At 44.1% G+C, this 14,785-nt stretch overlaps 1 protein-coding gene and 1 long non-coding RNA gene across 4 annotated transcripts in view; one reads left to right on the top strand and one right to left on the bottom strand.

Moving 5' to 3' along the window:
- Positions 1 to 1,283, bottom strand: part of LOC111833165 (mineralocorticoid receptor-like) — a 68,835-nt gene extending 67,552 nt beyond the window's left edge. For both annotated transcript variants that reach the window (XM_023791143.2, XM_023791151.2), the window contains exon 1: positions 1,147 to 1,283. In XM_023791143.2, the coding sequence (XP_023646911.1) occupies positions 1,147 to 1,160 (14 nt within the window). In that variant the 5' untranslated portion in view covers positions 1,161 to 1,283. The remainder of the gene's footprint in view (positions 1 to 1,146) is intronic.
- Positions 358 to 10,357, top strand: LOC111833191 (uncharacterized). Of its 2 annotated transcripts, none has more exons than XR_011981840.1 (4): positions 358 to 849; positions 1,238 to 3,744; positions 9,094 to 9,481; positions 9,966 to 10,357. It is a non-coding gene; the product is annotated as an uncharacterized lncRNA (long non-coding RNA). The 2 variants fall into 2 exon arrangements; XR_011981841.1 differs by having other exon boundaries at positions 1,238 to 2,749; positions 9,966 to 10,353.
- The last annotated feature ends 4,428 nt before the right edge of the window (positions 10,358 to 14,785 follow it).

Below are 14,785 nucleotides of genomic sequence, written 5' to 3'. Positions count from 1 at the left end.
GACAAGAGATGAATCTTGCCTGAAGCAAACAGTCATTCCAGACACGGATTGGTTGTAGCAATCTGTCAATCAGCCGCCTTTAGAGCCACAACATTGCTGCGACATTGCCTAGAAAATTCTTATATTTTTAAGGCGACACGGGACAGAAGAATTAAGTTTTTTAAAACCATTGTACCACAAAAAGCACGCTCGACTTGACACAAAGCTATCATTTGTATTAGGAGATATCTTCTTATAAGTATTTTAATAATCATATTACACACTTGAATTTTATAATTAGTATAGGTTATTTTAAGTAAGAGCGTAGCGTCTATATATAATTGACGTGGACATTCGCGTAATTTGGCTCACTTGCATTTTAAAATCACAATCTCTTTTACAATCTACACAGAGAAACAGCAGCTATATGAGAATAAATATGTTAAACGATCGCAAACTTTCCGTCTCTTTTCGGAACCTATGCTTATGCCCCAGGTTAACAAAAATGAATTTAACTCGAACAGAAATGCTCGCTTTCCACAAGTGTAACATGAAAACAAGTGAGATAATTAGTGACCAGTGTGATTAAATCAGTGTCGGTGAACTATAAGTGTATTTACTGTATTTCCAGACATAAGTCGAAGACAAGCATTTTTAGGCGTCGATTGCAGTCAGGAGGGAAACAGAAAACTAAGTTGCTGGACATCGTAACACTGAATACACTTCGTATGACTTAGCCCACTGGAAATTTAGGACTACTGACCTAAAACGGAAGGCTACGTTGTTTTAATTTCAGACGCGCAGATGGGAGAGCACGACATCAGCGTTAAATGAAGCCACGACGTTTTTTATGAATATGAACAAGAAAAGGTGCGTCGAAAACATAAAAGGATTAAAAATACAAAACAAGTGTTTGTGTTTCCCTTTTTTCAACGTTGTAATTTAAACTCTTATCATCCCTGAGAACGCAAAATATTGATAACGATGGTTTATATGAAATGGCAACAATTTCTCATTTCCCTAGGTTACGCCGTTTCTACTCAAAGTAAAATAATAAAAGAAAGTCTGCATTTCAGCCTGCAAGCAACTCAAACCCCCTTTAGTCACAGTTTAAAGTAAAAAAAAAAAAAAAACTGTTAACCTTAGTTTAGTATTTTGCATCCTTACCTTAATAACGACATCCAACTTTGTCAGGTATCTGTCTTGCTGGGAAAGCGATAAGCCAGGAATAAGTGATTTTAATTCTCTTCTCTTGCAGTTCTGCCAGCGCTGTCTAGCCTCACCATGCATACACTGGTCTGAGTTGTGACAGCTCGGAGCGCACAGTCGGCTGGACACCTAGCAAAGCACGCCGACCTACCGCCACGAATGACCCCAAACACCAGAGCGACTTCCTCGGCTGTCTTCCATTTCGCCCTAATGCGAATGACTGTCGGTGCCTTTGAAAATCCCCGAAGGGAAAGTCGCCTAAACGGCGGAGGAGTGAGCCGACTCGCCCGGCGACGTCATGCCGCGCACACGGATCCTCCTACTGCGACGGGAGCTCTACAAACTCGGGGAAATGAAGTCGGTGAGCCGAGGCTCCGGAGACGCGCCGCAGGGTCCTCCGGATGGGACACGGCTTAACCCCCTGGGCTGCATGCAGTAAAAGGGGGGAAAGCGCAGCAAACTCAGGGACAGGAAAGCCCGACTGGCCGGAAAGCGCGGTGCCCTTTAAAGTGACACAGGAGGACGCTGTCACCAGATACTGTCAAGTCTGGAGCAGAGAGCGATCAGCCCACGCTCAGTTCATTTACAATAAAAGTGCGCAACTTCAACGGTTAAACTCTAAAGTGCTTAGCTGCTTTGCCATGTTGGATTTAACCCAACATGTTTGGATACTTCGAACTGCATTCGCAGCTGCTTTGTTTGTAATTTTGTTTTGCTCGTGCATGTGTTTCACGGGGCTGTAAACGTATTAATTGATAGTGCGAACACTTAGGCTAACTGCTAATGCTATAGGCACCTATAACTATAAGGTGTAATTATGTTTATCTTTCATTATCGGTGGCGGCTTCTGCGCTGTCCTTATGTGACTCTGAAATATTGGGCACCGACTGAACCCGTCGCTTGTCTTTAGGAAAACTGGTATAGGTAATGCGATTTAGATAACCAAAGGACCGGTTCTAATCGGCTCTATAATAAAAAAGCGACTGAACTAGTAATACGGGAAGGTTTGCATATTAAACAAAAGATAAGTGCCATTTGTTCCATGAGGGTTGTTGCACTAGATATGGGAGTCGTCATTTATGTTTTAAGTTACAGTAATATGTCCTTTATGATTTTGATATAACTGCGTATAAACAAACAAACGTACGTTTTCCTCTGTACTTTGGCTTCACTCATTCATTACGAATCGTGCGGCGGTCTTATACTGATCCTGGCAAACGAAATCGCTGTGTAGTTTGCGAGTTTATTCACGTTTGATGCTTTCATACCCAGCGAATATTACCTTTATATTAGATGTTTTTATGTCGTGTGAACCGAAACGACCGTGTAACTGTACCTCTGAAGTCCCATGACACAAATGCCGCGTCTATTTTGACATTCCCAGATGTTTTAGTGAACTACAGAAGCGCATGGCGGTGGGGTTAGTGCGGCCACACCCTCGGCTTTCTGCGCGGCATCACTTTGACTTAAGTTAAGCTCCATCGGCGAAGTCAGTCACCTTTCAGCTAAAGGAGGAAGTCGGTGATAAATATTCGTGACGCTGATTTTCGATGGAGGAGGGGTAACCTAAACTTAATTGCATCATTGATATTTTATAGTTACGAACTACTCTTATTTGCAACACGTCTTGTTTAGACCAGTATTATACAGTCAATTTATTTTTACAAATTGAAGGGACGTATGAGGACGTGAGCAATAGACGTGCTGATGCCTGGATCTCCAAGCGTAAAGCTTTTCTTAAGCACATAAATAATGCCACGCACGTTATGTTCAAAATGAATTTCTCACAGAACATAAAAATTAAAAGTAGCATGCATGTAACGTTTTCGACATCTGCACAATTTTACTGGCTAACTTGATTGTACAAAAAACAAACAATTTTACCAAAAAAATGTAATTATGTAATTACTGTTAGGCTCATTTTGTAGCTGGCTCGTGATGACAGAGCAATTTTAATGTCGGTTAACTTTATCATCATTTCATACATACACGTACGCGAGGAGCCCTGGATGAACTGGGAATGCGTGCATTGGGGAAGCGGCATCTGAATTTGCTTGACTGCGGTGAAGTGTCCTGTTCTGAAAACACCGCCATAGCAGCCTAGCAGCGTTCTGCATTTTGTTTTCAGGGTGTTGTTGTTGGGAGAATCGGAAAGTTTATTTTGGGGATCAACTTGAGTTGAAAATAGGTTTTTCCCATGGGCGTCGTTAGGTCCGATCACTCGACAATATAGCCCCGTGTATTTTATGCCAATCTTCCTTCAAAAGAAAAGGCCCAGGTTAACTTGACTTAGCCCTTGATCTTTTCAGTATCAAGAAACGCCCCTGGTATACATGTACCATATTTTGAGAGGGAAGACTCACACGTCTGTCAGATTACTCATGTGTAAAGATTACTCCTGTGAAGCAAGTGGGTCATGGGCGAGAACATGAAAACAGTTCATGCAGTTCATGCAAAACAGGAAGCGTAGCTGCTGCAGCTTCCCCGCGTCTACGATGAAGGGCACAGAATGAAGCGCATCCTTACATTGCAGCCGACACACATACAGATTAAAGTGTGAGTCAAACGCATTTTCTCAGTTCCCTTTACTTGCACAGGAATGTAAAAGTCTTTTAGTTTGTGACGTCGGTTTGGAAGATTTCTAGGTAATATCATTGTGTTTTATGATTTTGTTTTCCGAAAACCGTTAAATTGGCTTTGTTGTAGGCCTACTTTAAACAAACAAACAAGCAAAAAACAAATTACTTCGATGTATATCCTAATAAACTATATGGACATCTCGGCCACTGTATTTCTGTGAAAATGTAGCCCGGGGTTTTGATTTCATTAATAGAGATTAAAAATCCGTTTTTGATTGACCATTCTGTTCTCCTAGGCCGCCTTAGGAGTTGCTTGGTAACTGCAGGAGTAGGTGATGAAATCTGTCCACAGTCAGAGCTGCGACGTGTTGCCGGGTTAATATGGTGCATAGTAATTTAAATTTAAGCTTGCGTGCATTTGCATGGATTGCATGCGTTAATCGCTTATTACATTTTTTTAATAAGATATTTTCCCCGGTGTGAGTCATAACCAATTCAGCAGCATAGATGCCTGTCCAGAAATGTTGTCTTACGAACCTGTAGCCTTGTCCGGGTTTTATTGCTATAGGGCCAGCCATCTGCAGGTTTTGACTGATGCCATCAAGCATCGTCAACCAGACCGCGGACGGACCGTCAAGCCGCCTCTGCAGGACTTCCCAGCCACTTGCCATTATTCCTTCACCAGAGCTATGGTCATTTCGCTCCGTGAACATGGCCTCTCTGAGCCTCCACTACTTCATTCCAGCCCCGATTCATTCTTATTCAAAATACATTTTTGTAAAATTACTCCAGAGACAAAAGACCTTTTTATGTCATTCACCAAATATTTTAAAGTTTACATAATCCGCGACCAGCTGTTACAGAGTGCAGTATTATCCGGCTGAAATTATAAGGCCTCTTAAGTCGTGCCCCCTGCTCCTCCTGCTGTGTAATTGTGCTCTCGGCCGACACACAGAAACCGTCGGAGTATAATGGTAGGATAACATGATATCGCTTCCTTTTTCACCTCCTGTGTGAACGTTGCGGCGCTATGTGCTCACAAGTACATTCCCACGCTTTTGCTCAGGCGGATTTCTTTTTTTCTTTTTCTTTTTAAATTTAAAACAGATTTACTGAAATGTCAATGAATACCATCGGAAAATTAAGGAATTATATAATAATATATATTATTATATAATAATTATTATTATTATATTCATTATTATTATTATTATTATTATTATTAGCAACAGCAGTAGTGGTGGTATCTTTTATTATGTGGTACTTCATTTCTCTAGTATCTTTCATCGTGTGAAGACAGACGGTCCTTATGTGCCGCCTTGGGTCAGACTAAGCGCTGACTCCCAGCAGAGGGGTCGTTAGCCTGTCCGAGGCACGGCAGGTGTTCAGTGACTGGAGAAATAAGCAAAGCTTCAGGCCAACATGCCGGTTTAAGTGTATAAATATTAGTTTTTGGTGGGGTTGATGTTATCAGAGCAGAAAGCCGCGGAGTTCTGGTGGTCGTGGAATTCATGTTGTACTTCAAAGTATGTGATTAATAGAGAAACGTAATTTGTTTCCATCCAACAGCCAGGAGTGTAAAAATATCCTTATCTGAATTAATTTCCACTATTATATGATTTAAAGGGGGTGTGTTCTCTCGTCTCGCGTGCCTTCTATTTTTTCTGAAATGATTTACTCCCCTTAAGAATGATCAGCCCGACATTCCGTGCAGTGAAGACGGCAAATGATTAGGCGGCTTGATTTTCCCGGTAAATTAAATAATACAATCGATTATATTTTGTTCACTTAAATGTGGCCGTGGAATATACCCACCATCGTACCTCTTGCACACGGATCTAACTAATGAACACTGATGAACATTCTTGTTTCTAAAATAACATTAAAATTCACTTTGGATAAAAGGAGATTAACAGGCTTCGCCACCCCCGACCGAACTTTAAATAACTGAACTTCAGCAATTCTAAAAGATGTTTAGCTGCGGCGATTACCCAATAACACAAATTATGGGGTATACCAGTAACACGCGTAAGGCTGACCCTCAAAAAAAGAAAAAAAAAAAAGCTGTATAAATTTTCCTCTCAGCACTTTGGTGTCCAGCCTGGAGGATTTCTTTTTAAGGATGGTTGGCATCAGAATTTACAGACATTAAATGACAGATTAACTTGTTCATGGGTTAATCATGCCCTTTACTGATCTTTCCTTAGAGATTTTTTATGGTAAAATGGTAGCAGTAATTCATAAATGTATTACCTCTGTGATGCATATTCATTATTTATGTTCCACTTATTTGCTTAGAGCAGCCCCTTCAATAATCATATGGAATGGTTGAGGTGTCTTGAGAAATATTTTAAACACTGTTAATGCTGATTATTCTGCACACTATGAGCCGTTAGGTTTATTATATGTTTTGGGGGGTATTTTATGTTTATTCATTTTTAGCTGTGCACAGATTATAGATATTTTGCAAAAAGATGAAGTGGTTGGGACATTGAAACACATTACAGTATATGCTTTAAAACACATTACTAAGCAAACTGAGATTGGTGCGGGGGGGTTGGGGAATAAATGCCCCTCCAACCAGTGGCAATGAAATGTTTTTCAGTTTGACTGATTTGTTGCAAACTCCTCCTTGGTCCTCAGCCACCGCAGCCCCCCCCACCCCCCCCCCCCCCCAGATGCCTCAGTGAGTTCTCCACGTCGGCACTGATTTCCCCGTGGCGATGCAGCCCCAGTCCAGCCTGCTCTCTCACTTCCCCCTGGCTCGGGTTTACGGGATACAAAGAGAGATCTGTACGTCACATAAACGCTGGCCAGCTGCTGAATATAATCTACTATTCCCTTTATCTCTCTTATGCTAATACCCCTGTCGCTCACTTTGGGTGTCGGAAAAAAAAAAGGATTTTGTTTTCATTTGAAATGTTAACCTGCAGCTCAACATGGTCATCGGTACAGTTTAGGAGATAATAGGCATTTTATGTTTGCGAGTAAAAATTCAAGGCTAATAGTATTATTTTAATATACACACACATTACATGTTGTTAGCTGCATGCAACATTGTGTAATGTAGATACCGCACTTCTAGGCTGGAGTATGTGTGCGTAATGAAATCCTGAAACACGAACACTGGAAACTGGTATTTAAATTAGAGTATATTCATGGCACTTTGGCTCTCAGGCACAGCACAGAGGTCTGTCTTTGTAGTCCCGCCTACCCCCCCCCCCCCCCAATGCCTTCATTTTCACATGTAGGCACAGATATGAAAACAGATCATTGTGATAGCAGACACACCCATACGTACGTGTGTGTGCATGCACACACTCACACACACACATGCACCCGCACACACACACACACAGATGCAGCTGATGTGCCCCGATCCCCATGTCCTGAGTTGAACTCCTTTTGTGTGAAGCACAGTCAGACAAGAGGGTCGGTTAGCCTGTGATGTAATCCCGAGGTACAGACTGGCATTTGCCACATCTTGTGGGGGAGGTGCTGCTCGGCACGGCCCAGCACAGCCCCTGGCACAGCCCCCGGCACAGCCCCTGGCACAGCCCCCGGCACAGAGGCGCCAGCTCTCTTCGTCCGGTTCGCACACAGACTCTTCGCCATTTTCATTATTCCTCGCATTAGCACAACTGAGCTAATCATCTGCTCCTGTTCTCCATCGTAATGGCACGGTTCGGAGCGCCGCTGCACGTGTGGCCACAATGGAGCAGCGAGCATGGCAGTGGCTGGCGGGATCCCGCAGACGGGATGGAGGGGTTTACGCTAACCGTGCCGCGGAGGGGTGACGAAAGCAGGGAGAATGAGGCAGAGAACAGGCCGGCCGCGGCCGACAGAGGAAGGAGACGCGGCAGGAGCACATGAGGTCCATCAGGAGGCATGGGGGAGGCGCATATCCAACCGAGGCATGGTCTCTCGCGGGCCGGCCTCTTGCCATCAGACCCTCCCCATGTTACTCTGTATCCTGGCCCCTGCTCAGGGCAGAGAATGGATATTTTTAAATGTGAGACTCACAAGGTTCTGCTGCCTCGCTCGTCCGGGTTGTGGTCCTCAGAAAACAGGTTTTAAGTGGGAAGGGAAATCGATGGTTCAGAAATGGGGGCATCGACCGATTTGTGCCATTAACGGTTAACCGTGGGTGGAGCCTAGGGTACAAAATGGCTCCAACGGCCAAACACGGTCATTATGTAAAAAATAGACCACCCTGTTCGCCGCATCCGAAAGGTGTCACAGTGTAAGTCATCATTCGAAAGCTACTACGTTAGGAAATATTTCAGAGCTACTGATTCAAAATTTCTGCACGAGCCCTGGAGTTGATTCCTGGGGCTGCAGATGGTCTCTTTGTTCCTACAGGACTTTCCACTGATCAGTGTTGTTAGTGGACTTCATTAAACACATTCTCTCTTGGGGGGGGGGGGGGGGGGTCACTGGTGCCCGCTTCGCTGGAACATTAAGTTCTTGTTCATGATCCAGTGTGTCAATATGTTCACATCGGAGGTCAAAGGCCCACCACTGCATTTACATTCCAAATGAGATAAGTTGCTTTATTTGTCGAGAACTGATACCTTGGTGTTCTTTGGTTTTTTGCTTCTTGCTCCCCAATAAGACGCATACAGGTGAGAGATACACTTGGGGTGGGAGTGCAGCCATTTGTCCAAAGCACCTGCAGTAGTTTTGGGGGCTGAATACCTCATGGTTATACTGCCTGGAATAGGCTTCAGTAACAAGAATCCGGTTACGTAAAACTGAGCAGGTTAAGTGCAAGCAATGTGCTCACAGTCCTACAAACGCTGTAGGTTTCGTGTCAAGTCTGGCTAAAATGTTTAAAGCCATCCAGGAACAAGCATGCATTTTGGTGCATTTGTAATTGAATCTCCATCCCTGGTAACTATGCTGAGCACTGCTATCTCGTTTCGGGCATAAACTTGGTCACATGGGGGTGATGTGAGTTATGAGTATGGATCATGGCGCCCGGAACCATTCGCTTTCATTTCCAGCCTCCATATTTAATTATCAGCCTTATTGAAGTGATACATCAGAGACTTTTGTCGCTGCATATAAACCGATCGACTCTCGAAGACGTGGCTCTGAAGTGTCTTTTTTTCCACGCCATCATTATGTAACTATGAGAGTTCAAGCTTTGTCGACGCCAACGCAGTTTTACATGTTCCTGTTGTGAACGTTGACATGGGCTGGGCCCGCTTTCCTTCACATGGAGCCGGCAAGGTTCATAGATGTCTCCTGTAGTTGGCCGTGATGAAAGTTGTTTGGTATCTGGTGACGAGGTTTTCCCCTTTTCCCTTTAACCGGCAAACAGAGCTCCGCTGGGAGACGCCTGGGTCCTGCAGGTCATTGAAGCTGAAAACAGGCTGCTGATGGGAGGCTGCACGAAGAAATGCCTCTCCATCCTAAAGACTCTGCGGGATCTGCACCTGTACAAATACCACATGAAGACGCTTGTCTTGTACGAGTGCGCAAAGCACCTGCGTGAGACCGACTGGGCTCAACGGTCACAGATCATCTCTGAAATTTAATGGTGTCAATGCTCTTTCTCCAGCTGTACAATCCCAAGTTTGCTTGGAAGTTGTAGTTCACTACAGTACCAGGTTTACCTGGGAGTTGTAGTTCACTACAGGTCCCAGTTTGCCTGGGAGTTGTAGTTCACTACAGAGCCCCCCTCACTTCTTCCTGTGCTGTATATAATGGTGCGTTCGATTATTTCTCTCCAAGTCGGAACTCGGATGAAAACGTCACGATACGTCACGAAAAACATCACTTCCCGTCGGAAACACGCCCCTTTTATGACGTTGAAGTCGGATAAGATTTTGTTGCCCGAGTTGCCCTTGTGACGTAATTTCAACATGGCGACTTGGTTTGTTTGTAGTTTATTTACTGTTCGAAAAAAGAATATCGCTATGAATGTACTAAAATATTTTATAAAGCTTTTAATGTGGTTTGACTAGTTCGTGTTTCTTGTTTGTCTCTCGGAAAAATCTAAATTTCTCCATTTTCTTCATTTGTAAAACTCCAAATCTGCTAAAATATAAAGCAACAATACACAGCAACGTGTTCATGGAGGCAGCCATGTTTGTTCCGAGATGTGGGTAGCTCGAACGGGAGATTGTCGGACGTGATGTCACTCAACTCGGAATTTCCGAGTTCCGAGAGAAAAACGAACGCACCATAAAGCCATGGTTCCTCCCCCTTGTGCTGTTGCTGCTACATTGCAAGACTCTGTGCCTAAGTAGTTTTCATCCAAGTTTAGAGCATCTCGGGAATTTTTGGTAAATGTTTGGCTCCTCTGCAGGTTTCAACTCGTCGGCTACACAACATCACACACATGAAAGCCAAGAACTGAGACTGCAAATCAGAGCTATCTTGGAGCTAAAGTTCATCCTGAAACTTGCCGAACTCAAATGTGCTTGGGGGTCATTTCAGATGAAGAATGCCTGCTGTCTTGGGTTTGGTATAATTCAATAAATTCAGGAACATTTTGCCAAAAGAACAAATGCAAAAGTGTTGCCAGTTCAGATTAAATTAAACTTACTTTCTTTAGAGACCAAACCTTGAAGAAATCAATTACTCTTTTTTTTTTTTAATTTCATGAGCCACTGATGAACCCTCAAGAACTGCTGTTATAAATTAAATCTGTTCCTTTTGCTTCACCAGAAGTTATCTTTTGTTTTGTTTTTTGCAGTAATATTCGCATGGATGATTTCTTCATTTTCTCTGCTCTTTTTTACGCATCAGCGTGTAAACACAGGTTTTGTTTGTTACTCAGTCAAATCCCTGATTGTGTTTTACACATTTATGTCGTGGTTTGTCTTGAATCACAGCGGGTCCCGCTGTCTCACCCACTGAGCTCCCTTCGGGGTCACAAACGGTTAAAGTGCCACGCTAGATGATCTGAATGTGGATGACTGTTATTTCAGGCAGAGTGATGGACAGCTCTTGGGGAAAAAAATGTTTTAGCCTTTCATTGAGTTTGTTATTCAGGCACATCAGCTGATGAGTGTCTATGACTTATACGTTATCACATTTAATTGTAATCCCAGGATCAGGATTTAGAACCTGCAGTTTGGTGTAGCACGGGGGACAGAGGTGATTTTCTAGCTTTTCCTGCATCTTCCAGATGTGAATAGGAGGACATAGTAGTGGTAAGAAACATTTGGGACTGCAACCATCACATGAGCTTCTATTAGAGAAGATACCTGGGAATCACAAGGTGAAAAGGACTGGAAGGCAATAGGGGCAGATTCTGAAAGAGACACTGCGTCACTGAGTAGGCAGCTCAGAGCCGCAAAAAGGAGGCTCAAAGCATGAACGTCATGAACAAGATACTGCCTACTCTAGCAGACTGGAGCTACAGACTGACCAACGGTGTGGACAGAGACACCACACATGTAGAACAAAGAGGCTGCATTTTAGAGCAGAGTATTCAGAGGCGCTCAGGGGATACCACCACCAAGGGTTATGGAAAGGACAGGAAATCATCCATGCCTCATGTTTTTTACAGCAGTCATCCTGAAAGTGATAAAATAAATAAGGAAACCCCCTGCCAGTCAGCCCCCACTGTCATTTCCGTTTGTGATTAAATTAGCAGTATATAAGTACACATGCATTCTGAGGAATGTGCTCCCCAGGAGAGGAAGTACAGCTGACATAACCTACCACCTCATGTCAGATATCCCACTAATTCCCTACAGAAAAGAACAGGACAGGATCCTCGATTGATAAATTAGACACAGTGGCAAAGGAATGTCGCAAAGAAATCGCCTGTAATATGCGGTGTCCCTAGGTGGGGACCAGGACCATCACCTGAGGATGTGCAGGACAGGACAGCTGAGCTGCTGTGGACGTCCTACCTCATTCGGACGGGTACATCACACGTATCGCTCTCCAAATAAAACTGCATGGCATGGGGAAGGCATCCATTACAGAGCTGGATTAAGCGGATGGGCAAAGACAGAGGTCTGGCACAGAGAGTGCCATTCCTGAGATACTCCTGAAAATGAACCAAAACTCAAGGCCCTTTATCACGCAGAATCTCTTAAATATGACTCCAACTTAAAAATGGGAAACGTTAACCGTAATCCATTTCAGATTGTACCAAATAAACAGCCACAGATGACAACCGTGCAGAAAGTCAGACTTTCAGCTTATGTTTATATAGTGCCTTTCGCCCCAAGGTGCTTTACATGCGTGCGTTGCGATACATTATAACTCCAATAAGACAGCTTCAGCATGTAAAACGTGATAGAAATGGTTATTTCTCCATTTTCAGTATTTGACACAGTTTATTGCACTAAATATCATTACATTCACAAGACGGACCTTCAGCTGTGCTGAAAGGTTTGTTATGTAACTACACCACTGTTGGATGGTATCGCCATGGGTAAGACTTTGCTCCTTATGTCGACGCCTTGGAGAGGTTCCAGCTGCCCCGGACGCTGTATGGATTAACACAGAGCCATGTTGTGGTACAGCGTTCTTCACAAAGGCTCCTATGATTTGGGATCGTGGCGTATTGGGAAGCCGTTGGATTTCTTCACCTCTAACTCGGCGTTCAGTTTGGTAACGTTTTCTCAAGCATCCACACCTAGGGTGCAGAGCCCAGGCAAACTCCCATTCCCCTAAACCAGGAGTCACCAACATGGTGCCCGCGGGATGCCAGGATGCCCCCAAGGATCACATGAGTCGCCCGCGGACCCGTTCTAAAAATAACTCACCAGTGAGCAGCGTCTAAAATTTTATCCTGTTGCTATTCTTCTTTAATCACATTTGCATTTATATAGATTTGAAAAGGACAATACCTAAAAGAAGCATTTAAAACATGTTTATTATACATGAAGTTTAGATAAGTTTAGGAGGACGTTTCAAACGCTCGCAGATATCTGGAGCCTTGGAGCCTGTCCCAGCAGCAGGGGGCATAAGGTCAGCGCCGCCAAACACCCCCCTCCCCCGTGTGGCGTCCACACTGTCACAGGCATAAAGCAAACAGTGTATTTTGCTGCTGAAGGAGAGACCCGGAGCCCAGGCAGGATTTAGGGCACTGACACCTTCACTTAGCTGCCATTGCACCCTCGTTGGACCGATTATCATTTATACAGTGCCCCCTAAAGGCAGACAAAAGAACTTCTCATCTAGATGTAAAGTGAGACCATCAATAATCCTAGATGTCCTTAACTGAATGAATCATGGCTTGCTATCTCACGTGGAAATTAATTTAATTCTAATCACCTGAAAAGACTGAATAGACCAGCATTATCAGTGTATGTACTGTAAAGAGAACCTTGAAAGATTAAGATATGAAGAGTAGAAGCTTTACTCAAAATCACTGTAGGGCGCTTTGTAGGCCAGAGTGCCAGGTATCTATCTCCTGGCGAGAAAGGGCTTACAACTTCTCGCTGAAGGTCCACCAGGAAGGAGAGACTCATAGTTAATGAGCACATTCAGCTGGTTTGCCACTCACCTGCCCCAGGGGTCTGTTAGTATGGCAGGACTGTGTGGGTACGTGTGCTCAACCCAAAGGCTCCAACCTCATCTTTACAATCAGTAAAAAACAGCATGTTGCTGTGACAAACACTGATAAAGAGGAGGAGAATATGGCTGCTTGCTGGTATATTAAATCATCCTTTAGAGTGAAAGAGAAGCAACACCAAAAGTGACTCCAACCAGCTGTCATCTTTCCAGGCAAGGTCTGCGTAGGTCTCAGCCGGCCTCAGCGATTCACTGAGAGGTCTGCGTAGGCTTCAACCAGCCTTAGTGTTCACCAAGATGTCTATGTAGGCCTCAGCTGGCCTCAGTGCTCACCGAAAGGTCTGTGTAGGCCTGAGCCAGACTAAGTGCTCACAGAGAGGCCTGCATAGGCCTCAGTCAGTCTTAGTGCTACCAAGATGTCTGTGTAGGCCTCAGCCGGCCTTAGTGCTCACCGAAAGGTCTGTGTAGGCCTCAGCCAGCCTTGGTGCTCACCAAGAGGTCTGTGTAGGCCTCAGCCAGCCTTGGTACTCACCCAAACGTCTGTGTAGGCCTCAACCAGCCTCAATGCTTCACCAAGAGGTCTGCATAGGCCTCAGCCAGCCTCAGCTCTTCACTGAGAGATCTGCGTAGGCCTCAACTGGCTTTAGTGCTCACCCAAACGTTAAAACCTTGCGCCTTAATCATCTCATACCTCAGCATGGTCAATGCAGCTCGTCGTCATCATGAAAATTGATTGTAAAGTCACTCCAATCCAGCGCTAGATGGATCTGGGTAAAAATAATCTGCATCTCTCAGGAGCATTTTAGGGGGAGTGTGGAGTCTGCAGGAAGCTTCCCCAGCTCCTTGTGACTGTTGTTGTCACTGGCTGTGACAGGCCAGCACAGCATAGGTCAGTGTTGGGGTCACGGCCCGTGGAACAAGGTCATCACAACCCCCCCCCCCCCCATGTCCTTATGCCTGCACTTTAATATTGCTTATATAAATAAAACGATTTTTAAGGAATATTTCTTGTTATTGACAGTGGAACGACTTTCAGATTTGGCCATGTAATTGTTTTTAGATGGTTTAATCTGACTCAATTATTAATAATGTGCATTTTAAACATAAATGTGTGAATTCGTCACATAACTGACGTCCTTCAGTGGTATATTATGGGATGGTGGTGTTTACAAAGCAACAAGTCCTACACAGTCTGCATTAATCTGACAGCCATCAAAGCGCATGGCAAACACCCACATGTGTTTGTGGTTGGGTGTCTAATTTGTCAGTCTATAATTTTCCTCTCACACTTCTAACCTTTATCTCTCTCTCGGTTGAAACCCTGAGGTCGGAAAATTTACATTGAATTTTATATTCTAGATAAAATATAGACTAAACCTGTGTAGAGCTGTGTGAATGTTATATTAAGCGAAACAGGCAGAGTCCGGGCCTCGGTGATGCAGCCCAGTGAATGATGCCCATTTGCACACAGCTACAGAGCTTTCATGTCCAATCAGGCGAGCTAATGGACCTCAAGATCACAAGAAGTG

This window comes from Paramormyrops kingsleyae, chromosome 12, assembly GCF_048594095.1.
Source record: "Paramormyrops kingsleyae isolate MSU_618 chromosome 12, PKINGS_0.4, whole genome shotgun sequence".
Classification (NCBI taxonomy): domain Eukaryota; kingdom Metazoa; phylum Chordata; class Actinopteri; order Osteoglossiformes; family Mormyridae; genus Paramormyrops; species Paramormyrops kingsleyae.
The sequence above is the reverse complement of the archived record's forward strand: the minus strand, read 5'-3'. Positions and strand labels throughout refer to the sequence as shown.